Genomic DNA, 27,345 nt, shown 5'->3' with positions numbered 1-27,345 from the left:
TAAAATATTAGGATCTCCCACCACAAACACACCCCTGAAGGTGAGAGATCCTTTCATCTTCTGTCATATCTGCCAGTCTCGGTCCTCCCAGGACAGTAGGGATCCTGGGCCACCTAGGAAGATCCTCTGATCTCCCATGATGGGCCAGGGAGCTTTAAAACCGAAGGACGTCAGCATCTCCAACGGGGCCACCTAACAAAGATCAGAAGCTGGCCATCATGACGAAGATCCTCAGGTAGGAACGGCCACTCTTTGCCCCTTGCCATACCCCTCAACACAGCCGTTGTCATTTGGGCACCCAAAATATTGGGGTATGTTATGCGTTTTGTGCCACATGTCTCCATTGTCTTTTCTGTAGAAGTCCAAGAAAGAGTATCTCTCCTCCATTATCCGTTGGAGCGGAGGGGGGTTTTAAATTAGAAATGGATGTGAGGTTCTCTCAAACCATTAAATAATCTATAAATCTGCAAAAGATGGGACATTAAGACGATAACGGGTTATTAACGGCACAATTACATTGGGATTACAGTCACAAGTGATAAAGTATTGGACCTCCTGTGTTGTCATAGTTAATCTCGATAACGTTGTTACTGGGATCCGCCGCCTTTGCTCCTTTCCTCCCTGACTATTCAATTAAGCCGAGCTTCGCCGTAACAAACTTAACATAAACGTAAACGCGTAGAAACCAGACAGAAATAAAAGCGACTAGAATGTATGAGCATTTTGGGCACTCAGACCACCTCCTACTTCCTGTATTCTGCACCAATCATAAATCTGTTTTCTCAACGTTAACAGACAGCAATTTCAAACGCTATTATCAAGGCAGTTTTTGTGTTTTTTATTAATATCAATTCATCAATTATCAATTTCATTGCACTGTTGATTCTAACTTTTAAATAAAGGCCACTCTGACTTTATGCCTATTAATATCAATAATAATACTAATAATAATATAAAACACTTATTAATTTAATTCAACTATTAATACATGAGAACCTCTGATTGTATGTCTATTATTTAATATCAATTAATCAAGTATTAATTTAATTTCATTGTTGATACAGGAGAACCTCTGATTTAATGTCAATTAATATCAACAATAATAATAATAATAATAATAATAATAATAATAATAATAATATTTAAATTAATAATTGATTTATATTATTATTATTATTTTATTATTATTTTGTATTATTATTGTCAACAGTGTAATTGAATTAATTATTGTTTAATTTCAATTCATCAATAATTAATTTTATTTACACTGTTGATAAAGGAGAATTAATCAGTTATGAATTTCATTCAATTGTTTAATTCAAAAGAACCTCTGATTTTATGCCTGTTAATTGATATCAATAATAATAATAATTATAATCAATTATTAATGTAATGCAACTATTAATACATGAGAACCTCTGATTGTATGTCTATTATTTAATATCAATTAATCAAGTATTAATTTAATTTCATTGTTGATACAGGAGAACCTCTGATTTAATGTCAATTAATATCAACAACAATAATAATAATAATAATAATAATAATAATAATAATATTTAAATGAATAATTGATTTATATTATTATTATTATTTTATTATTATTTTGTATTATTATTGTCAACAGTGTAGTTAAATTAATTATTGTTTAATTTCAATTCATCAATAATTAATTTTATTTACACTGTTGATAAAGGAGAATTAATCAGTTATGAATTTAATTCAATTGTTTAATTCAAAAGAACCTCTGATTTTATGCCTGTTAATTGATATCAATAATAATAATAATTATAATCAATTATTAATGTTATGCAACTGTTCATACAGGAGAACCTCTGATTGTATGTCTATTTTTTAATATCAATTAATTAATTATCAATTTAATTCAGCTGTTGGTACAGAATATCCTTTCATTGGCTCTTAACTAATATCAATTCTTCTTATAATTCCACTGTTGATACAGACGCTGCTCTTTTATACCTATTAATATTAATTAATCCATTATAAATTTAATTCCACTGTTGATTTGGGAGATCCTCTCATTTTCTTCCTATTAATTAATATCAGTTAACCAATTATCAGCTTAATTCCACTCTTGATACAGACGAACCTCTGGTTATTATTATTAGAACACATCTTAGCACTCGATAACCATTCGATTTATAACAATTTAGGCGTCTGGGCCCGATTCAACTTTTCCGATACTACAGGGACCTTCTAAAGATAATTACCTTCTCCATCTGAGGAAAATTAATTGAAAAAGCGAACTGATGTGATCAAGATATAAAAGGAACTAGATACGAAAATTACTTTTCAACATCATCTGTCTCAGATCGGAGCCTGGAGGGACCTGTAAACATATGTCTGCAAATTATATCCCCAACGCCCCCAAAAGTCCCTAAAATACATGGAGAAGATACCAAGAGTGTGAATTATTATTATTATTTTTGTCATTATTAGATGATTTGCCATGCAGGAGATTCTTATAGCTGCTCAGCTCCAACACTGGCTCGGCAAACGTCGTGGGGCTGTCTATCGAGACCCCTGTGAGCATCCACAGAAAGCGGTCCCTGTGAATTCAATGGGAGCACTTTCTTGCGACTGATTGGCAACTTCAAGGAGCCAATCTGTGATGAGAATCAACAGACCACTCAGGAAGTAGGGTGCTGCAGCTTCTCCATAAGGTAGTTTATTAATTTTTTCCACCACATTTAAAAAAATGCATATTAAAGTTTTCATAAAGCCCCCATTGTAGCTCCCATGTGGCCACCTCATGATGCTCTGAAACTGAGCACCCCAAGGTGGCTTTTTGGGTCCCACCACACCCATTTCTAGGCCAGCCCCACCCATTTCTACACCAGCTCCACCCTCCCCCTCCTTTTGCCACACCCCTCAATTGTTGGGTAGTACAATGGAAAGAAAGTTGTTGCAGAAATCAGAGTTAAGGATGCCAGAGGATACACCAGGGCTGTAGAGCAGATATGTATGATGGCCTCCATGGCTACTCTGCACCCCTGACACCTAACATTGTTTTTACCTTTTGTTTACGCCAGCCGCCCCCTCCAAGGCCGCCATCTTCACTGTATTAAAAAGCACTGCTTGCCTTCAATACACAGAGTGTCAGGATATGACATCATATATCATAATTAAAGCGTCTTTCAGGCAGTGACATCATATATCATAATTAAAGCGTCTTTTCATGCAGTGCCTTTTAATGTGCGAGGCGACACAGCCTTCATTGTGTAAATGGGGCAGCTCATTGACCGTCAGCAAACTGATCTGCCCCCCCGATTTAGGGCCAGGCTACTTCACGCTGCTTTTAAAATATTGGGTTTATTTATGCTATGGATTTAATGTCACTTTAATAACACAATTATAGCTCGGCAACAAGATGTGGCAACGAAAAAAATGTGGATACAATTTTTAAATGATTTTTTTTAAACTCACACTAAAAAGTACACTTTTGAATTAAAAGGCACACAATTATAAAATCTAAAATAGAATCTCATGTATAGATTTTTTTTGATATTTCAGGAAAAGAAGAAGCGGACAAAACTAACCAGCGCGTCCAAAGTGGCGGCATCTCATCCACAGAAGTATCTATAAAAGCCGTTAATTCCGTTTATACATATCGTTCTGTTCGGCATTGTGCCCATCAATCGCCAGAGGGACCTTTATGCGTCACCCTCCCCTTCTAGTTGAAATATATTCCAGATCTGGGGTTAAAGCTGCATCAATGGGCTGAGAATAAAGCGTTTTGGATTCAATAGCGCATCTGTATGCCTGCAGGCTCAGAAAAGGCACATATATATATATATATTTAATTGTAGGAAAAGAGACGGCGTTGGGAAACCACAGAACGCGTGAGTCACCGCACCAATAATCTGACTTCAAAAGGTTATTGGAAATTAGAATTCCGTTAGCTGTCAGACATCACTTCCCCAAATTGCAGCGTTTAGAAAGTCGCAATCTCTTTGTCCCAAAAAAAAATAAAAATGTCTTAAGAAAGAGAGACATGTCTCTAAAACAATTCCCAGCTCTCTGACCTAAAGGGTGATTTTCTTTATTTTATAACAAAAAGGTTAAAAAAAAAGTGCCTTAAACCATTAAACTGCAGAACCATTAATTCTTGAAAAAAGAAATGTCTGTAATTTTCATATTGTACTAAAATGATTGGTTTCACCGGTCTCAATTTTCATTTCATGTAAACGTATCGTTGAAAACCGTACAGTCTGTACAAGACCTTCTATAAAGATTAACCATTTAATGATTTCTGTTGCAGTACTTCACCAATAATAAGTTAGATAAATTAAGCACTTTACCCCAACTTCATAGATCATAAATGTTCCTGTTTAGTTTGATGCCCCTCTTTCCTGATGCCCCTCCTTCCTCCCCTGGTGCTCCTCTTTCCTCCCCTGGTGCTCCTCTTTCCTCTCCTGCTGCCCCTCTTTCCTCCCCTTGTACTCCTCTTTCCTCCCCTGATGCCCCTCTTTTCTAGGAGGTCAGAATGTTTGCTGGGTATGGGGGTATTACAGGGTTCTACAGCCCTAAAAGCCCCAATAATGTGTATAGAAACAGCAAGAACTGTACAAAAAATACATTAGTGCCAGCTTACCAAGAAGCTATGAGGCTTATATTGGCTCAGTGCACATCAGAATAGCTGACCACCAGCTACGGACTACAATTCCCAGTAACCTTTGTCCACCAAGCTCCTGGCATCCCCTAGGCATGCCCTGCCGGTGTTGAGTTCAGACATCATCCTATTTCATTATGTTCTAGGAAGAGGACTACACTAGATAAGCTCATGGTTTTACGTGTATAGATGTAATGATTTTTTAATGCGTATACCATGTATATACCAACTTTATGATTCCTCTCCATTAACATATATCTCCCATCTTGCTAACTTGCTGGTTGCTGTTGATTGGTTGATTGTAACTGTGTGACAATTCCCATTACAGGGGCATGGAAGGATGGGAAATGCCCACAGTCCTGAAGACTTCTCGTACACATTTCTACGAGAAGTAGAACGCTCAGACAAGAAATAGTCAACATTTTAGACTTGATGTTGGCGGTTATATAATAATTCAATCTCTGTAGTGTATGATTTGTTACTGTAATAACACAAAGTGTATGTTGTGTGTAAATAATAGACAATACTTTGCGAAAACCGGTCCAACAATACCTATTTTTTAATGAGATTGCTGGGGCAGCCATGATATTAACATATTTTAAAAGTTATCAAATTTTCATCAATGTCACAGTTCTCTAGATAGCATTCCATTTACTATAAAAATTACATCCAAATTATGGGTCTTATTTAGTTTTTAATACTCTCCATTAATTAAACCTGAAACTTGGGCCCACGGGTGCCCTCTAGAGGAATGCCCACGAACTGCAGCCTGAGGCGGTCTGTACACTAATACAGCATTACTTTAATTTTTTTTATCATGGATGTGCAGAATTACCACTATGGGAATTTTTGTTGTTGGATCAGCTTAGTTTTACTGAGAATAATGAGATAAGCATATGTAAAGCAAATTGAGATCTGCTCCCCCAGCAGCCCACAGTAGTCTGGGGGTATATAAATAGGGTAGAAAAAGTATGATGTGTCACACTCACACACTCACTTACTCCCACACTTCTAAATTAGCGTTATTACCACGGCAGAAGCGCATTACAGGCTCATTACAGGCATTTACAGCCAGTAGTAGAGCACTTCTATGCTTTTTTTTTGTCTGCTGCTTTTGCAGCTTATAATATATATATATATATATATATATAATTTATGGGTTAGCTACTGAAACGAACACGACAACATGATTTCAAAAGTAGCCACCCCTAGTAAAAAGTCTATGGATGTAATGACAGATAAGATTATGTGACGCCTACTTCAGTAGCATATAATGTAGGACCGTCTTTTATTTTACATACCATATGTTGGCGATAAATAGGTTAAATTATGTCTTGTATCCTGTTTCTGCCTCTTTGTACAATGCTTATTTAATATTTCCACAGTGTGTTACTTTTTCTCTGGGATTCTAGACAAACTGTCCTGGTCCTGAAAGGAGAATCACGATTTGGGGTTAAGTCAAGGGGTATTTTCCACCACCGTTAACACCAATTAAGGGTCATTGAATTATTGTTTCTCCAAGCCCATCAGATAAAGCTATTGACTTGAAATGGTATTATTATACTATTATTATTACTACCAAAAAAATAAATATATATATTTTTTTATTATTATTTATTTTTTTTATTTTTTTTAATGTTATTTAGTCTGGTAGTGTTGAGTACGTGATGATAATCAATACAGATAATTAAAAAGAGGAGCTAGGGTTGGAAATTGAGGACAGACCAGAACCTCATCATCTCATCATACAAAAGAAATGGATATTTTACGCATTTAATAAAAATCTCTGACTATTATATCAACCCAGGAGTGGATCCAATTCTCTTTCTTCTGTTCTTGACTTGGAAGCAATTTTATTTCCCTACAGTGCATTTGAAAGATCAGTAACTAAACCAGGTAATATATCAGAAACCCCCCCTGGAACTAAAGTCCAGTAGAGTTCAGTTTAATCCCCCCCCTCCCATCCCCCGCCATGAAATATCAGGTCTACAAATCTCAGCTCTGGACTGGACCAGTTGGACTTGTCAGACTCCAGACTAAATCACAAAGTCATAGCCTCTCCGGAGTACGACTTGTCATCTGGGTCATGAGATTCCAATAGAGGAGAGAGTAAGAGGCAGATTAATATTGCCCTTGATTTCGGAGGTCAATTTGTTACGAAGTACAAAGATCAGCATTACCAGTAAAGCAAAAAATAGAATTGTCAGCGCTCTCAATGGTAACATTAATCAAACGTAATGAATGCTCTTAATCTGCTATATAATTAGGCAGGAAGACAAGTGCTTGTTAATTATCTCTATTTCTTTCATTTAGAGTCAAACTTTTGAGATGTATGTTATTCCGTTAATCTGTTTCTAGATTCTGCATCGTTCTAATGTGCGCGGAGGCTATGTATAGAACAACAGGCATCTATATAACTCAGCCTATCTATAGAATGTTCCTGACAATACTTTATAGATAAAGAAAAGATATGTTTTACCCCTTTAAATGAGTTGTGGGTGTTTTCAAGAGTGGATTCCTGCAAGAGAAGACTTAGGTCCATCAAGTTCAATCTATCGAAGATGTCCTTAATTGCGTTGATCCAGAAGAAGAAAACAAAATTGAATACATTTTCTTTCTAAAAATCTATCAGGTTCATCCTCAGAACCACCACAGAACACATGGTCACCACCTCCATATGTGGTGCATTCTAGAGCTTTACAGACCTCACTGTTAGGGATAGCCTTGTCCATTTGTAATGGAACCATGGTTCCTCTAATTGTAATAAGGGCACGGTAGGACCATGATGCACTGGAATGGTCCATCGCAGCACTTTTAGGAGAAGATCACCCAAAGCACAGCTGGGACCACCAGAAGAAATAAGGCCACCCAGCTGCCTAAATGACCTGGGCAAAGCTGCCCCTCTAGACCCAGCAATGGGGCACCGCCAGCTCTAGAAACTTAGATGCAAATGGCAGTTCTAAAACAGAATGGCAGGGTCACCAATCTCAATACAGACACTTCCAGAAATCATAGGCTACTAGATCCTGGATTACCAACTTGTGAGGTGTTTCAGTACACAACACTATGTAAGAAGACTATCCCATATAGTTGGGGAGAATAGATAACCCACTGTCTTTGCTGTCTTTCTACCTTTTCCACTGACTGCTGTGTCCTTGTCTCCCTTCCTGTAATTCCCCTTCTTCCTTTTTATCTTCTTGTTCATCTGCCTCCTTTTTTCTGGCTTCTTTCTTTGTCCGCTTCTCTGTGAACCTGGCCTTCCTCAAAAAGGGGTGGTGCTTCTGGCACACACTCTCCTCTGATTGGAGGAATGGGGGAGAGGCAGATCGATTCGCAGACAAAACAAAGTGCAAAGTGCTTCTCTTTCTCCACAAATCTATCCCTAAAAAAATAGGCCTGTCAAAGTGCCGCCTGGGTCGCATGAACCAACCGGGACTCATGTAAGGACCAGTTCTGGTTCTATCTGTCATCAAAGTCTTTGTTCTTAACCCCTTAAGGACAATGAGCGGTCCCTAAACCCATTGAAAACAATGCATTTTGAGCCGCTTTGTCATTACGGGGTTAATAAGGGTTACCACAACCCTCAGGGATGGAGTACCTTGGAAACAAAAGAATCTTCACATTTTCTTACTTAAAAGAGACATGTAAAGTTTGCTTTCATTTTTTTTCCTTCCAGATAAGTTGTAAAACCAAAAAAGAAAGCAATTTTGATGCCAGCTCGGTTAACATTAATAATTCAAGAAAATTTCCTGTAATTACTATATCTTGCGATTTCGCCAGCACTATGTGCTTTAACAGAACTCCTCCAACTCTCCTTGCCGCCGTCATTAATAAATAAAATGCAATTTTTTTTCCTCGCAAAATTTGTTGTTTAACGGCTAAATATTTTATCGCTGTTAATACATTCTAAATATTCTGCGAGGATTTCTAAATCCCTGTTCCTGCATTACTTCAAGACTGGAAATTAGCTAATCTTTTAAGCCGTTAGACAGAAATTAAGTTTAACTACAATATTTGATCCTGACATTATCTGTCCCAGTAGGTAGTCGCCTGATATGGCACCTGACTCCGGAATACGGAAGAGCTGGAGAAATCAGCAAAAATGTATATTAATATTTAATTAACCCTTAATGGTATCAGAGCTTAAATTACTTTCATTATCATTGTTGCCTGCCTGTTTGGGTTGGACATAATGTGTAAGTCTAGGCTGTGGAAGACAGATCGGTAGAAAAGGTATAGATCAAAATGTTTCTAAATAAAAGTTTTTTGGTTTTTTTTTGGAACTAATAATGATAGAAATGTTTGCGTCCAGCATGTTCAGATCGGAAGATACCGAGAAATGTTTTGTGGGGTTATAGGCATTGGAGGTGCAAGAACAATTTAGTCCAGTAGGTTGGCTAGCATGACGTATGGATCAAATGTAGGAAAGTATTAAAGCACTTACAGAGGGTTAGGGTTACCCACAAAGTACTTTAATATCCATTCTTCCATTGTAGGGGTGGCAGGGACATTAAACTGTCCCGTTAATATTTTTTGACCGAGTTCCAAATAAATACATTTCTGAACGCAAATTCCCTTTTTTTCTTTAATATGAGAGATCAGTGAAGCAATTAATGTTTGCTTCACTGATCTCTCATATTAAAGAAAAAAAGGGAATTTAAATATGGTTTTTGAAAACATATTGTCATTACTACCTCTTTAAAACCTAGAAACACCCATGGCCGTATATCACACAATATAAATCCATATAAATAGCCAGGTAATACGTACACCGAGAGGTAATGGGCGCTGAGAATAAACATTTTAGTAAATAATGTTTAATAATAAGATGATTTTACAGGGAAAAAAAAGAGAGGAGAATAACAATATTTTATCGCAAGTAAACAAAAGGCTAGTTTGCGGCATTGAAAAAGAAAATCGTTAAAAAAATTTCTGTTGCCATAGTAAATTCTGATTTGCTAAAAATACAGAAATACCAACTGTGCTTTTATAAATCCGCTACGGTGCCAAAATGAGATGTTTTCAAAGCAGAAAAATATATCACGAAAAGAGACGCTTTAGGTCGGCTTAGTAAGAATTAAGGAGCGGAGAAACGAATATACGGTAACGAGGATGGATCTATTCTACGGATGTTGATTTTAACAAGAAATGTAAAAAACTGAAAAAAAAATGAAGATATTGGAAGAAAATATGGAGTGCAAATAAAATAATGAGCACAAGCGGTCCTCGCACTTACATCGGGTCAGATTCCAAGAAACAAAGACGTAAAGAAAACTTAGATTTTTATATAGAAATAAATGATAAAATTAGGATTAGTTTCCTGGTTTAGGGTCTGATACCCAATTGTTTAAAATAAATTACTCCTCCTGGTAGCTCTCGGTGTTTAAACCGGGGCAGGTTCTACACCAGCTTGTACCCCAAAGCAGGAAAACACTCTGGCGCCCCCAACTTGGATGGGGTGATATTATAAACCATGTTTTTGTATGTATATATATATATATATACATATATATACATATATATACATATATATATATATATATATGTATATATATACATATATACATACATACATACACCTATATATATATATATACCTATATATATATATATGTATACCTATATATATATATATATATACCTATATATATATATATATATACCTATATATATATATATATATATATACCTATATATATATATATATATATATATATATACCTATATATATATATATATATATATACCTATATATATATACCTATATATATATATATATATATATACCTATATATATATATATATATATATATATACCTATATATATATATATATATATATATATATATATACCTATATATATATATATATATATATATACCTATATATATATATATATATATATATACCTATATATATATATATACCTATATATATATATATATATATATATATATATACCTATATATATATATATATATATACCTATATATATATATATATATATATATATATACCTATATATATACCTATATATATATATACCTATATATATATATATACACCTATATATATACCTATATATATATGGGTAAAGGTGGCTACAGACACCAGAAAGCTATTTTTCCCTCAGAAATCTCATGGCGCTGCAACAACTACAAGGGACTCTGGGTAGGCGCATGCAAATAGGACCAACAATAACCAGATCACTGCTCATGGACAGCAGTTTTTTTTTTTTTTTTTTTTGAATCCCCAAGGTCCCAGATCAAGGACTGAGTACCTAACAACAACATAGAGGCTTCATGCTTCCCCAGCCCTAAGGCCAGAGAACCAAGCTTTCCCCACTCTTGCAGACACTCACTTGAACTTAGCCAAAAGACTAAGAAGCAACCGACACACGGACAACCATTTTGTCCTCAAAGAGACTCATCTGCATGAGGTTAGAACGCTTGCTTAATATTTGAGGCTTGGTGTAGCCAAGAAATACCATTATATAAGTTATGGTGAGTAAAGGTGATGGAAACCCTTCCACTTAAAATTCAGGGGGTAGTAGAATTTTAAGGCAAGACAGGAGGCTTCGTATTTTGCATATCTTCCTTTACTCTCACCAACAGCAGCAAAGAAAGAGTTAATAACACAAGTGAAAACAACCAATAGAAACAGTACATAGGTGGTATATAAACTCCTTAACTATCTTCCTCTCTCTTTCTTTGCTGCTCACCAAAGCTGCAGGTCAGTCCTCTTCCTACCTACATTTATTGCTGATTTATTGAATAATATCTGTTTATTATTCATTACATATTGCTTTTTTCACCTAATTCTAGATAATTAGGTGGGTATGCACATTTGTATACAGTATAGGTTTCTGATATAAATATATGTTTGTATGTATATTTTTTACTTGTCTTTCATTATTTATATTCATTGTTTCTTTGCATCTGTGCATCTTGAGAGGGATTTTTCCCTTCTCTTTTCCCTATCTGGGACCCCTTTTGTGAGTTTTGGTCGCTAGTTTCTTCAGTTATTTTCTGGATCATTACAGTTATGATGTGTGTGGAAGTGATTTTGAACCACATATAGCCGGCATTACTCTAAATGGCTCCTTCTTATCTGTGCCTCACTGGAGTGGTTACAGGGTGAGCCCTGCATTACTTTCAATATTCGTTGGGAATTTTCTGGAATTGCATCTCCCAGGCTGAGTCCATGTGGTTTTGCACATTATATACAGGCTGAGTCCATGTGGTTTTGCACATTATATACAGGCTGAGTCCATGTGGTTTTGCACATTATATACAGGCTGAGTCCATGTGGTTTTGCACATTATATACAGGCTGAGTCCATGTGGTTTTGCACAGTGTATACAGGCTGAGTCCATGTGGTTTTGCACATTATATACAGGCTGAGTCCATGTGGTTTTGCACATTATATACAGGCTGAGTCCATGTGGTTTTGCACATTATATACAGGCTGAGTCCATGTGGTTTTGCACATTATATACAGGCTGAGTCCATGTGGTTTTGCACATTATATACGGGCTGAGTCCATGTGGTTTTGCACATTATATACAGGCTGAGTCCATGTGGTTTTGCACATTATATATACAGGCTGAGTCCATGTGGTTCTGCACATTATATAGAGGCTGAGTCCATGTGGTTCTGCACATTTATATAGAGGCTGAGTCCATGTGGTTCTGCACATTATATACAGGCTGAGTCCATGTGGTTCTGTACATTTATATACAGGCTGAGTCCATGTGGTTCTGCACATTATATACAGGCTCAGTCCATGTGGTTCTGCACATTATATACTGGCTGAGTGCATGTGGTTTTGCACATTATATACAGGTTGAGTCCCTGTGGCCTTGCACATTTTATACAGGCTGTGGCCTTGCACATTATATACAGGCTGTGTCCCTGTGGCCTTGCACATTATATACAGGCTGTGTCCCTGTGGCCTTGCACATTATATACAGGCTGTGGCCTTGCACATTAAATACAGGCTGTGGCCTTGCACATTATATACAGGCTGTGTCCCTGTGGCCTTGCACATTATATACAGGCTGTGTCCCTGTGGCCTTGCACATTATATACAGGCTGTGTCCCCGTGGCCTTGCACATTATATACAGGCTGTGTCCCTGTGGCCTTGCACAATATACGGGCTGAGTCCCAGTGGCCTTGCACAATATACGGGCTGAGTCCCAGTGGCCTTGCACAATATACGGGCTGAGTCCCAGTGGCCTTGCACAATATACGGGCTGAGTCCCGGTGGCCTTGCACAATATACGGGCTGAGTCCCGGTGGCCTTGCACAATATACGGGCTGAGTCCCGGTGGCCTTGCACAATATACGGGCTGAGTCCCGGTGGCCTTGCACAATATACGGGCTGAGTCCCGGTGGCCTTGCACAATATACGGGCTGAGTCCCGGTGGCCGTGCACAATATACGGGCTGAGTCCCAGTGGCCGTGCAAAATATACGGGCTGAGTCCCGGTGGCCGTGCACAATATACGGGCTGAGTCCCAGTGGCCGTGCACAATATACGGGCTGAGTCCCAGTGGCCGTGCACAATATACGGGCTGAGTCCCAGTGGCCGTGCACAATATACGGGCTGAGTCCCAGTGGCCGTGCACAATATACGGGCTGAGTCCCAGTGGCCGTGCACAATATACGGGCTGAGTCCCAGTGGCCGTGCACAATATACGGGCTGAGTCCCAGTGGCCGTGCACAATATACGGGCTGAGTCCCAGTGGCCGTGCACAATATACGGGCTGAGTCCCAGTGGCCGTGCACAATATACGGGCTGAGTCCCAGTGGCCGTGCACAATATACGGGCTGAGTCCCAGTGGCCTTGCACAATATACGGGCTGAGTCCCTGTGGCCTTGCACAATATACAGGCTGAGCCTCTGTTCTCATCACCTACCTTATACAGACATAATGTCTCAGGATACTGTGCCATCCCAGGATGCCTTTATGGCCTGGTTAGGGGCAAAGTCTTCTAACTCAGTTGAATCCTTTTTCTCTAAAATGTCTGCCAATTTGCCCCAAGGGCAGCCTCCTGCTCCCTCCAGACCAGAGGCAATACCATCGGAGTCAGAATCCGAGAACTTTGAAGGAGAGGCGTCCGGCTCCAAACGGCCTTGGACGGGCAGTAGTGTTTCAGTCGGCAAGGGTAAGGTACCTGCCAAACGCCCAAAACCCCTTGACACTCCTTTGCATGACCCATTATCTATAGTGGACGTATGGCACGCGGATTCATCTAGTGTATCAGAGGCTTCAGCAAATCTGGTCTTGCCCAGAGATTTTGACTCACGCTTCGTCCGTGAGTATTTGGTGGATGAGCCCCACCTAGATGATCCCAGGGTCCCAGGTTGGCGGAATTGGGCCCTAAAGACCTAGGTGCAGCCACTTACTGTTTGGAGACACATTTGTCAAGGAATTAAACCGTCACGTATCCGTGATGACATCATGGAATAAGGCCAAACTGTCAATGAGGAAGGTCTTTCAGACTGACCTTTGTTTTTCTGGGAGGGCTGGTCGACCGCCGGGCCGCCAGCTGTTCATCCCAAGGCTCCTGGTACTTCCCTCAGAACCAGAGGTCCTACAGGACTCCGTTCCAACAGAGGGCCTTCAACCCACGCGGAGACGGTAGAGGCGCTTCTGGTTTTCCCAGGGGACGCTCCGTTTTCGGTAAGTCCGAATGCTTCTTGTCCTTCGTTCCCTTCCTCGGGGTTGCGGGCCATATATCATCTTTTTCCACGACTGGGTGTGGATTTCGTCAGACCCTTGGATCCCCCTAACGGTACAGGTTTTCAAGATAGTTTTTCAGCTCTTCCCCCCTTTCAAGTACGCTGACCGCCCACATCTCAGAGGGCATTACCGATCAGGCCTTAATGGTAGCAGAACTCCGCACCTTCCGCGACAAGGGGGCTATCCAGCGGGCAAAAGGATCAATCGGTTTCCTCAGCTCCTTTTTTCCTAGTACGCTAATGCACCGGGGACTTCCGCCCAGTGATCAATCTACGGGCTCTCAATGCTTTGTTTCTCGCCGCTTCAAAATGGAAGGGATCCGTCTCTTCGGAGACCTTAGGTTGGAAGGCGATTGCTTTACATGGTTAGACCTCTCGGACGCTTTCTCTCCGTCCCAATTCACCCAGATTCCGGGCGATTTCTTCAGTTTCGCTGGGGCAGGCAGGTATGGCAGTTAAAGGCCCTTCCCTTCGGCCTAAGTTCAGCCCCTTGGTGCCTTACAATGCTCCTGAAGCCGGTCATGGCTCTCTTCAGGTCCAGGGGTATCAGGTGTATCAGGAGACCCTGCTCGCCCAGACCGATTTCGTGGTGCAGACCCTTCACCAACTCGGGTTTCTAGTCCATTCTCTCAAATCCGAACTAGTCCCAAGCCGCTTTCTCTTCTTAGGCTTCTTAGACAGCATGTCGGCGGTTCGATATATCAACCGCTTAGGGGGTTCTCGGTCCAAGTACCTCAGAGGTAACAAAGGATGTTTTCGACTTTTGCCTTGCGTGCAACATACTTTGCCGGCAGGATACCTCCCGGGCGCCGAGGTTCTCTTGGCGGACGGGTTCTCCAGACACTGGCGGGATGCGAGCGACTGGAGACTTCTCGGTCGGGTCTTGCACCTGGACCTATTTGCATCCAGGACGAATCCCCAGACGGTCATTTCGAGGGTCATCCATCACCTGTGTTGGGACGGGGGGCCTTTGGTTCTGGTGACCCCCCCCGTGGCATGCTCAGCCGTGGTTTCCAGCCCTGCTGCAGTTATCTGCCCAGGATCCTCTGTAGATCCCATCTCTGTACTATCCCCTGACGGGCCCGGAGGTCCAGGTTCATGCGCTCATCCTGGAAAGACATCTCCTCCTGATCGTATGGACGATTTCAGGGGACCCCGAACGGTCTCGGGCCTATTGGAGGCGGCTCAGTCCTTGCTCCGCAAATCTTGGGCTCCAGGTACCGGTATGTCGTACCGGACAGCTTGGCGAGGCTGGGCTCCTTGGAGTTTGGGACGGCACATGGATCCCCTTGGCTCCCTTAGTCTGCCACCTTTTGCGTGGTATTCATTTATCCCGTCCTTCGGCGCCGTGCTACGGTTCTCTGTGGGAAGTAGCTGTCGTGTTAGTTTTCCATTCGGGATGGCCAGACAACGATTCACTCTCCCTCCAACAGTTGTCGGCGAAACTTACCCTTCTGTTGTGTCTCTTATGCTTTCGTAGGGTTTTAGATGTTAGCGCTTTGGATGCTCATGCTGTCTCTATTCTCCCCTGAGTTGTTCTCGTCTGTATCCTATCCCTTTTTTCTAGACAACCCAAAAATGTGTCGCCGGGTGTGTCAGGACTTATCTGTCACGCACGACGTCGATACGTCCGGTTTTGACATCTCAACTCCTCTCCTTTGTGAAACCTTTCAAGGCTGTTTTTCTTCTCCTACAGGAGCATCGGTGCTCTTTCCGTCAGGGGGGCTGCGGCCTCCTGTGCCCTTCGGGCTGGTGGAGCTTTAGTGGCTTTTCTGCGAGCGGCGGATTGGTCCCGTGCCGCCACCTTTCGGGCATATTTCCGCCTGGTTTCTTCAGGGGCAATGGCGTTGGTTTCCGGCGTTAAAAATGCAAAATACGAAGCCTCCTGTCTTGCCTTAAAATTTGAAATTATTCTAGCCTTGGTGCCCGAATAATTATAATTTTAATAAAGACAGGAGGCGAGTATTTTCTCTCCCTACCCTCCCGATGGTTAGGTGTACACTCTGGGTAAGTAAGCCTGGTTTGAATTCGTTTTGTGTTTTCTTGGGGTTTTGTCTGCTCCGTTGCATTTGATGATTTGTGATGACTGTCAGTGATCCTCGTTCTACTGTGTTTTACCATGTTTGTGAAGAATTTGGTTCTGTTATGTCTCTCTCTCTTTGTTTCAGCTTGATACCATCTCCGTGTCATAGCGGTTCTGTTTCCCAGTTGGAGTGCATTGTCGCCTTGCTCTTGACTTTGGTTCCAGTTCGAGCCCCTGTTCTGAGTGTTGGGTTCGGTTTTACGTTGCTAGATGGTTTGCTGCGTTCTTCAGTTCCGGTTCACAGCGGACGAAAGAGGAAGAGGAAGATAGTTAAGGAGTTTATATACCACCTATGTACTGTTTCTATTGGTTGTTTTCACTTGTGTTATTAACTCTTTCTTTGCTGCTGTTGGTGAGAGTAAAGGAAGATATGCAAAATACTCGCCTCCTGTCTTTATTAAAATTATAATTATTCGGGCACCAAGGCTAGAATAATTTCAAATTATTATTAAACACTCATCTACAGAGACCAGAGGGCTTGTTTTTCTTTCACGGGATCCATGTATAAAGTGGATATAGAGGCAAAAGGTGAGCATTGTTAGCCTTATTTACATGCGCCTACCCAGAATCCCTTGTGGTTGTGGCAGCACCATGAGATTTCTGAGGAAAAAAACAAGCCTTCTGGCTTGTCTGGTGTCTGTAGATGAGTGTGTAATAATACTTCTACTACCCCCATTTTATATATATATAATTCGAGTTGATAGAAAAATTAATTATTCTAAATCATTACAATAGTAAGATAAGTTTGGTTAATAATTATTAATGCAATAATGAGATGTTAATACATAGTGTAAAAAAAAAAATTGCAAATTACTCAAAAAGAAAAGTTTAATGCGCTAATTCAGAGAGATCACCGCTCAATGACAGATCTAAAATGCATGAAAATGACACGAAATTGTAGAGGAATATATCGCAGAGAAGCTGCCACGAGGAAGCATGGAGCTCTCACAGTATCAAATAGTTAACATGCCAAATTGACGTTAGCGGGTAGGATAGGCTCTGGGTAGCCGGTGCCAAAGATTCCTGGATATGTTTATACAATGTTTATATAAGTTTAGATTCGGTCAGAATTTTTCAGGGAATTATTAATTGTCATGTGGTTTAAAATCAGTTTATTGCCATAGACAGATATAAAAAAACGGTCAGACCCGTCTAGTCTGCTCAGGTCTTACTCAGTCGTTGGTCTCGTCTTATATTCAGGAGCCGTATGCCAATCCCATGCATATTTAAATCCCTTTTACTACATTAGCCTCTACCACTTCTGCTAGGAGGCTGTTCCACTTATCTACTATCCTTAAAGTTCAACTTCATTCCATCTCAGCCGCTGACCCTCTAGTGTTAGATTCCGGTCTCTTGTTGTAACGTTTTTCCTCCCTATTCAAATTAAATATTAAATAAAACTGCGAAAGTCCCGGGAATAAATGGTAAATAAATAAATAATAATAAAAAAAATTCTAATTTTACATTTTTTTGTAAAAAAATAAAATTCACTATTACGGACTCGATAATATCCGTCGGTTGGAACTCCTTTATTGTCCTTTTAACCAATTAGGTGGACTTTTCGGCCTTAGGTGAAGATCGCTCCTCGGACCTCTAGTCCCAGAGAGGCTGCTGGCACTCAACATTTACGGTAATTTTTATAGGGCAGAGAAATAAAACCCATTCTTTGTTTCTTTTTGGAGTTTTATAGACTGTCCCGCGGTAATACTTCTTCCTGCGCGTCCTCGCATGCGCTGACATCCCGTCGGCTCCTAAGTCTCTTAATATCCGCGCGGAGTCGCCCGTGACGTTCCGAGGGACCCGGATACAAATGTTTACGGGGGAAAAAAACGACGTGTTTTGGCCATTAAAAGTCCTGACTACCTCCAATGATGCGTTTGAGATTTTAAATTAAAACCGCCGTCGTCATGGTAACCCCTGTTTATAAAACATGGCTGTCTGTCCAAGTCTAAGAGAACATTCAAACTACCAACCGGGATCCAGATAATGGATGCGTGGAGCCGGCGTCCGAAAGACTCAAACCGCGGGGCGGAAAATTAAAATCAATCACTTCTTAGAAATGAGTTTACGAGGATTATTGTAGTTGAACCAAAACAGGTTGATTTACCAAATTTAATTGGTTTTCTACTGGAAAATTCGAGCGCTTTTAGTGAAAGAGGAGTTTAGAATCTCAATCTCAATCCCCCCCGAACCCCCCCCCCCGGGAGCCCTTTAACCAAAAAATCCACCAAAGAATCAACCAGAGAATCATCGGGCTCTCGACTTTTTGGTGATTTTTTTGGAATTCCCAACTTTTTTATCTTCATTGAGGGGCGTGGTCAGAGGTTTGAGGGACGGGACTGGAGGCGGGGCAGTTCAACTGTATATTACTGTATACAGCGCTGGGGGGTTATATTACTGTATACAGCGCTGGGGGTTATATTACTGTATACAGCACTGGGGGTTATTAGTGTATACAGCGCTGGGGGGTTATATTGCTGTATACAGCACTGGGGGTTATATTACTGTATACAGTGCTGGGGGTTATATTACTGTATACAGCGCTGGGGGTTATATTACTGTATACAGCGCTGGGGGTTATATTACTGTATACAGCGCTGGGGGTTATTACTGTATACAGCGCTGGGGGTTATATTACTGTATACAGAACTGGGGGTTATATTACTGTATACAGCGCTGGGGGGTTATATTACTGTATACAGGGCTGGGGGTTATTACTGTATACAGTGCTGGGGGTTATATTACTGTATACAGCGCTGGGGGGGTTATATTACTGTGTACAGCGCTGTGGGTTATATTACTGTATACAGCGCTGGGGGAGTTATTACTGTATACAGCGCTGGGGGAGTTATTACTGTATACAGCGCTGGGGGTTATATTACTGTATACAGCGCTGGGGGTTATTACTGTATACAGCGCTGGGGGTTATATTACTGTATACAGTGCTGGGGGTTATATTACTGTATACAGCGCTGGGGGTTATATTACTGTATACAGTGCTAGGGGGTTATATTACTGTATACAGCGCTGGGGGTTATATTACTGTATACAGCGCTGGGGGTTATTACTGTATACAGCGCTGGGGGGTTATATTACTGTATACAGTGCTGGGGGGGTTATTACTGTATACAGTGCTGGGGGGGTTATTACTGTATACAGTGCTGGGGGGGTTATTACTGTATACAGCGCTGGGGGTTATATTACTGTATACAGCGCTGGGGGTTATTACTGTATACAGCGCTGGGGGTTATATTACTGTATACAGCGCTGGGGGATTATATTACTGTATACAGCGCTGGGGGTTATTACTGTATACAGCGCTGGGGGTTATATTACTGTATACAGCGCTGGGGGTTATATTACTGTATACAGCGCTGGGGGATTATATTACTGTATACAGCGCTGGGGGATTATATTACTGTATACAGCGCTGGGGGTTATATTACTGTATACAGCGCTGGGGGTTATATTACTGTATACAGCGCTGGGGGATTATATTACTGTATACAGCGCTGGGGGGGGTTATATTACTGTATACAGCGCTGGGGGGTTATATTACTGTATACAGCACAGGGCCAGCTCCGCACTGGATAATCTCACTGAAGTCAGTCCTTCATAAAGTTCATTTAAACCCGAGTGTTCAAACTGCAGCTCCCCTGCAACCCCCCAGTCTAGTGAATATGATCGCCATGCGCTGCATTCTCCGGCGATTTTAACATTATTTCTAGATAATGACATCTCCGATTCACTCGCATCCATTTGACCTCCTCGGGGACGGTTCGCCAGTTTGCGTGTGGATGAAGTGGAACATCGATATTAAATATTTAGCGTCTGCGGTGAGAGATTATATGAGTTAAAGATGCTGGCGAGGTTTGTGCCGTAACTCATAGTAATGAATATGAAGGAATTCTCTCGTGACCCCCGGACACAGAATAAAAATGGATTCAGGCCGAGCTATTGTTAGACTTAATGCCTAATGCAATCTACTGTCAGGGGGGAAAGGGTTAATCGCGTTACTCCTCCGGGTAGATTGCAACTGCTGGGATCTATCTCCTAAACGGCTGCGTACGATAATCATATATAGACGTAGTGACTCGTCGTCAGGAGGTTATAATACTCCCTCTAGTGTCCCCTCGCACGCCGTCACGAAGAACGTCTCCGGGATCAGGGGCTCATGGTGGACGTTTACCGGGGTCTGCGGTGGGCAGTTTAATGATGTTCTATGGACCTTCACAATCCTTGCCACCGACACTTTGCCTATCCCTGTCGGCGTGGAGATCTTTGTGCCCCATCTGCCGCTGGCAGCCAGGGCCGCTGTGGTGGGCCCTGGGCAGAAAGTATCATAGCGGCCGTACATTTTGAGCGGACCATGAGAAACCCCACGTAGGAGTTTAGCTGGGTTTTCTCCCCAGCGGATGTTTCTTGACCTCCCCCAGGAGAAGCCACTGGCATGACTGGGAACTGACGTCGGTGGGGGGTCCTGCTGACATCAATGGGCATTCCCGCTGATGTCGCTGGACACACCCTAATTTAAAAGGTAAATGGGTGGGAATGGGGCGTGCCAGGACCCCACCACATGGAGGATTTGGGTGTTGACCCGGAGTATGGCCGTTGGGTGCGCATCACGCTGCGCGGCGCGCTATGGCATTGATGGTCATCAGATGCTCATTTCGTTCCAATAGAAGAAATCACCTGGTCTCAAACCATCCAACAGGGGGGCACCTTGGTTTTACGGGGGTGTGGTTGGAGCGGGTGTTTAGTAATTCTTTTTATAATGGATTTTGTGCCCTATTGCTGGGTATTTGTGTAACTGAGGGGGGCATTTAGAAGAAGAATGATGGGGTTTGTTTACCCCGTTTAATTTATAAAGCCGTTTCCTGCTGTTTCTATACACATTATCGGGGCTTTTAGGGCCGTAGAACCCTGCGATCCCCTCATACCCAGCAAACGTTCCAGGAAAGAGGGGGATCAGGGGAGGAAAGAGGGGAATCAGGGGAGGAAAGACAGGGATTTGGGGTCTGAGAGAGGGACATTTAGGGTGGAAAAAGGGACACCGCGGTTTGCTTCTTAGAAGCAGGCCTTTAGCAGGGACACTTGGGAGGTCGGCCATTGCCACAGACTGGTCATTGCTATGTAACTTCTCCCAAACAGCATGCACCATTGAAGCCGACTGCTCCCTTTTTAACCCCTTGGTTAACCGAGTTGCTCAGCAGGCAATCAACACACGATGTGTAAGGAGGGAGGAATCTCTCAGCGGCGACTTCCTCTAACAACACTTGTGCTAACACTCGGAGTAACAATGTGTTCCAAGGGTGTTGTTTCTGGCTCGAGATTCCAGGCATCTGTATCCATTTTGCTAAAAGAAACCCAAATCAGACATGAAAACAGCTCTCGACGGCGTTCGCAGACACTTCAGATAAAGCCCCTTAGAAGACTTTAACGCTGTTTTTCGCGCGCAATGGCATTTTCTCCACAGCAGCGCGTTTCCAGAGTGATGAGAGTTGCGTTTCTGGAACAGTAGGAGATTGTGGCTTTTCCAGAGGCAGATCCCATAACCCACGTCCAGTATATATATATATCTCTGGTCGGAAGCCGCGTTTGGATCCGCATCGTCGTATCGATTCCCTCTCTCCAGATCTGAGGCAAGCAAGTATTTCCTAGAAACGCAGATCATAAAAATAGATCGGGATCTTTAAGTAACGCCAAACGCCAATCGGTTCCGGAACGGCGCATGGGATCGGCGGGTGGGATCAGCCGGTGGGATCAGCGCTTCGCCCAGCCGCAGCAATCCCTGCCTTGTAACCGGAATTATTTCCTGATTGTTTGATGAAACATCAGAGGTGACATCACGTATGAATCATTCTAACGAGGGGCCACCACAGAGATGTCTAAATTATACCTATTTTCCCTTAAAATAAACGTATTATTCTATAGAGAAAACACATTAGAGGTAATATTAAGAGATGAAAGGCAAGTTTGACGTGCGGTAAATGTATTAGACGTCGTTTCTCCCCATTGGTGCTCGGCATCACCCGTATCCCTGGTTTAAACGTTTATATGTCAGTCAACATAGAATGGCAGATAAGAACCATAAGAACCATTCGCCCCATCTAGTCTGCCCTTTCTCCTAATTGCTCCGCAGCTGGTCCCCTATCTAGGATAGCTTTGTGTCTATCCCATACATGCTTAGGTTTTAGCCTCTACCACTTCTGCTGGGAGGATGTTCCATTTATCTACCACCCTGTCTGTAAAGTAGAACTTCCTTACATTCCATCTAAGCCTCTGACCCTCTAGTGTTAGATTCTGGTCTCTTGTTGTAAACGTCCCTCCTGTTCTTTGTTAAATCTCTTTATGTATTTAAATGTTTCTATCCCACCCCACCCCCTCTCTCCTCCAAGCCGGACATATTGAGATCCCTCAGTCTTTCCTGATACTTTGTATCCTGCAAACCGCTTACCATGTTTGTATCCGTCCTCTGAACTCTCTCCAATGTTACAGGAACCTGTCCCTTCCGTCACACAAGGTGAAAATGGACCCACCATAAAAGTACTGCTATGGTAGTTGTATTAAGATCACAGATGGAGGAGATTCTGTTTGGAATGTCCTGTTTTGCTGTCCATGGCCCTGACGTTTCATACCCATGTGCGACCCTTCAGTCAGCTGACTGATAATCCTCTAGGTTCTGGGGTCGACTTGCTAATTATTTACTTGGTGCTCAACTTTATGACTGATCTTAAGGTTCCAACCCAAGTGAGAAACTTCTAGGTTCGACTCGTTCATTGCTTAAGTTGGTCCTCAAGTTTACCACTTAAGTTAAACGTCTCACCAGAATTCAGCAACGTCCACGAGAGCCTCAATTCAACTATTTGGCGAGAGATGGGTGAACCCCAACTGAAACTAGTTGGCAATGTATTCAAACATGGTGGCACCACCTGCCCTAAGTTGATCTTCGTTAGACACTGGAGTGTGAACCTTGTTAATCTTGGGGCTGACCATGCTGTAGGTGGTTCTTGAAGGTTGGTCCATCTCTAAAGTAATTTAAGTAAAGTAAGAAGCTTAATTGAGGAGATACTTACCATTTTCTACACACCTACTACTAGTGCTCCTCACCGAGCGGGTCAAATGACCACAGAGAGGACTACTTGTACTCTTACATGTATTAGATACAGGCATTTTTCTCCTGGAGATTCCATGGCATCATGTGTTTCATAATGGTTTTGTCATGTGATTGCTTGTGATGTCATGGCCCATGCAACACCGAGGGAAATACTCAGTTTTAACTACTTTCCACAGAATGCTACTTCTGGGGTAACTAGACGTATGGAGTCAAGAGTGTTTCCACCTTCAAAAGCTCAAGCTATGTTGAGCGAATTTGCTGATCATTACATTGTTTATTGAAAACTTTTAGATCATGACATCATTTGCCAAGAGTAGACCTCGCCATTAAATGATGTGAGCGCATCGGCCAAATTGTGGTGACAATAAAGGTCCGTGTAGTAGGTAGGAACCTGATGAAGCGGAAGGAACCGGCTAAATTATGGAGAAACTGGCCAAAATATACAAGGAAAACGTGAAAAAAGAGACACGATAATAGAGGAGGGGGAGAGAATCAAATAGGCTGTGAAGGAGGGCAAATAAAAGAGGTTCAATTTTGATACAGAGAAAATAGAGATCTGACAAAAGACACCAAATCAGACCACCGTCTGCTTTCAAATTATATAATAAAGGGTAAAAAGACTCAGAAAGCTTACATCATGATGTCTGACCTAATGAGTTTTATGGACATTTCTATAGGTTGCGGTCCCACCATCCAAAAAATAATGGGCGCTTCTCAACTCCTCAAATCTGAAGTGTCAATAATGTCACTGCTACACGGAACAACCTCTGCGGAAGCAATGCCATACCGTATACCGAGACTTTACACATAAACACGGGGCAGGAGGTTCAAGCAAAACAAGCAAGTCCAACTTTAACCATTTCTTCTACACATTATCTAAAAAAAACAAAATCTAGGAACTAAAATCTGCCACTGTCTGGCAGTGAATGAGTCAAACTGCAAACGATGTACAATATATAGTATATAGTATATTTAGACTGTCTGTGTGATAATAGACGGGGAAATGTATTCATTCTATTTGCTATCACAAGTTCCATCACCCCACATAAATACCCAGGGAAGATTTACAGCTCAGCTGCTCAGACACAGGCTGCTGTTTGTTTGGAAAAGATATCAAGGGCGCCACCTAGTGCCCACCAACCATATCAACCCCACCATGTCCTCTGCCATCCAGGGGGCTTTAACTGGCAAGTACTGGCAAGTACAAATGTATTGCCTGATAGTTTGTAGCAACAATCCCCAATGAGTTAATAGTGAAACGCACACAAAAAGTATTTCTCATCTTATGAGCATATCACCTATCAGCATAAGTGTTTTATTTATTTAACTATTTGAACCGATTGTGGGAAAATTATTCCATACGCTTATCTCTCTATAAATAGATTGTAAGCTTCTTTGCCAAGAACATCTTGCTTTACTATAGTTTGTATCTTCCCAGCATTGTGCATGATGGTTGATAATATTACAATTCTTATTCTGCTTCCCAAGCCTATATACAGCAGAGCTGACTATCAGTAGTCCAAGCCTGGCCGGGGCGGCCAGCTGAGAAGGTTTGGCACTGGCCAAATAGACATTAGTCTATAGTTTGTCTTGAGATGGCAGGATCCTTAGTTAACCATAAATCAGCCATTCCGTAATGGTACTGAATCAGCAGTCAGATCACATTCCTATACTGGATAATGTCCATTGGAGCCTGATGGCCTGTAATATATGACATGAAATGGCCAACATGATGTATAGAATGAAAGTGGCCCAGGGGCATTTGCAAATGTAACCCATTCAGGCCCTGAAAGGTACACAGCAGTCTTGCATATCATGGGTTAAAGAAATTCTGCTCATTTACTCTGGTTCCCCAGGCATTGTGTCCATGAGCAGGACTAGGGCTGGTTATATTTAAATATACCCATCTCATCTCTGATAGCGCAGACCTATAAAACTTTAATGGGATCCCCAGAATAGATACTGGTGTTTAACATGCTGCTTGTCATAAACATGGTACCGGCAGCATTCTAGAATCACAGGAAAAACACATTAAATGCATAATATAACCCTAGGCGTGAAATTCATAGAGTCGTGAGGCTGTACTTTTGTACCTAGTCCTTATTCCCAAGGGGTAACCCCGCAACTGCACTCAGCAGACATGGGAGAACTCATCAGAAGGGTGACCTTAAACTCAGCTAACACTGCACAAGCGTGCGCTCACACTCAAATAACAGTGCACAAGGGAATACTCACACTGCTGTTGTCCCCACCAGTCCAGTGGACCATAGCCTGGTTGTGTGCTGAGTCCCCAGTCAGGGGGAAGCTGGTGCTGCTGAGTCTGAGTTCCTCTGATCTGGCTCTGGTAAACCTCCCTTCTTCTCTGGACCCTTTGAGTTCAGACCTTTTGACCTTCTGCCCATCCACTGGGTAAGGGTCTTCCTGGCTGGGGTCGGAAGGTAGCATTATCTCCTTGCCCCTCACTCCATCCTGCTCCCTTTTCACTCTGCTTACTTTTTGTGGAGCTCTGTGTCCCCTTGGTCCGGAATTTGGCTTGTGGACCCTCCTAACATTGCCATCTCTGTTGGTGGGGTTTGCAGGTGTCTCCCAGCTGCTAAACCCTCTTCTTGGCTCATGGCCACCATGAATATGCTTCTTTAAGACACTGGGCTGCTGGGCATCCTCCTCATCTTCATCCTCCTCACCCCCACTTGAGTTCGGAAGAACTTCTCTTGCAATCCTCCGCTGATCCACCCCACTCGGGGGCTGCGTTACTCCGCGTTCTATCTGCCGAATCCGGGCGTGACAGTGTCTACAAGTGATGTCCCCGCCGGTGGGAGTCCAGAGCAGAAGACAGACCCAGAAAAGCCCCAGCACCCTGGCTGAGATGCCTCCTAATCTCCTCTCCATCATTGGGTTGGATGTTGTCTCCTCTGCACAGACTCCCTGCCTCCTCTACAGTCTCATCTGCTGCTGGATCCTTTTTGTTTATTAAGAAAAGGAGAGCTTTTCGGTTAAAGTGCTCAAGGTTCCACGATGTGATCAAGTGAGCCCCCACATGGGGAGGACCTGAACTGAAGCCAAATGTTAGGAGCCCACCATGCAAACTCAGAGCGTTTCACTTGGAACGTGTGATCTCCTGGAGAACCATGGATCCAGACAGAGCCTCCTCAGCCACCCCAGCGCAGGTTCTCATCAGCTCACAGCATCTCCCACGCAGCTCTGGCAGCCTGAGTGAGTGTGCAAGCCTACGGGGTGAGTGTTCAAGCCTACAGGGTGAGTGTGCAAGTCTGCATGGGTGAGTGTGCAAGCCTACAGCATGAGTGGGCTAGCCTGCAGGGTGAGTGTGCCAGCCACCAGCTTCAGGGGGCAAGCACAGTTTGAGTGTGCAAGCTTGCAGACTGAGTGGGTCCAGAGTTTAGTCCCCTTGGCTGAGTGCAGCCCCGGTAGCCCGGAGTCTAGGTGCAATCCTATAGGCTATGAGGTGAGTGAAGAGTTAAATCCTCCAGTTTCAGTGAGTGAAGAGTTAAATCCAGCAGGCTGTATCACTGAGCCCTGCACACAGCAGAATAAAGTGATCCTGTGAGTGCAGCAGCTGAATGAGATGTGGGCAGGATCTTTTAGGTACCAGGTCCCCCCTCACTGGTGTCATCACTGGGAGAAGAGCAGCTCCAGCCCCCAGCAGCAGACATCTGGAGTCAGGCATGGAGAGCAGCCCCCCAGGTGCTTGTCTGCCCCTCCGTGCTGGAGGTTCGAAGCTGCCTGACTGCATGGGAGAGAGAGATGG

General features: G+C 42.4%; 1 protein-coding gene across 1 annotated transcript in view; it reads right to left on the bottom strand.

Moving 5' to 3' along the window:
* The window catches only part of SORCS3 (sortilin related VPS10 domain containing receptor 3), a 213,052-nt gene extending 186,577 nt beyond the window's left edge, over positions 1 to 26,475 (bottom strand). The window contains exon 1 of the mRNA XM_053451030.1: positions 25,815 to 26,475. Within this exon, the coding sequence (XP_053307005.1) occupies positions 25,815 to 26,471 (657 nt within the window). The 5' untranslated portion in view covers positions 26,472 to 26,475. The remainder of the gene's footprint in view (positions 1 to 25,814) is intronic.
* Positions 26,476 to 27,345: the final 870 nt, after the last annotated feature.

Source organism: Spea bombifrons, chromosome 11 (genome assembly GCF_027358695.1).
Source record: "Spea bombifrons isolate aSpeBom1 chromosome 11, aSpeBom1.2.pri, whole genome shotgun sequence".
Taxonomy (NCBI): Eukaryota; Metazoa; Chordata; class Amphibia; order Anura; family Pelobatidae; genus Spea; species Spea bombifrons.
This window is presented reverse-complemented; position numbering and strand designations above follow the sequence as displayed.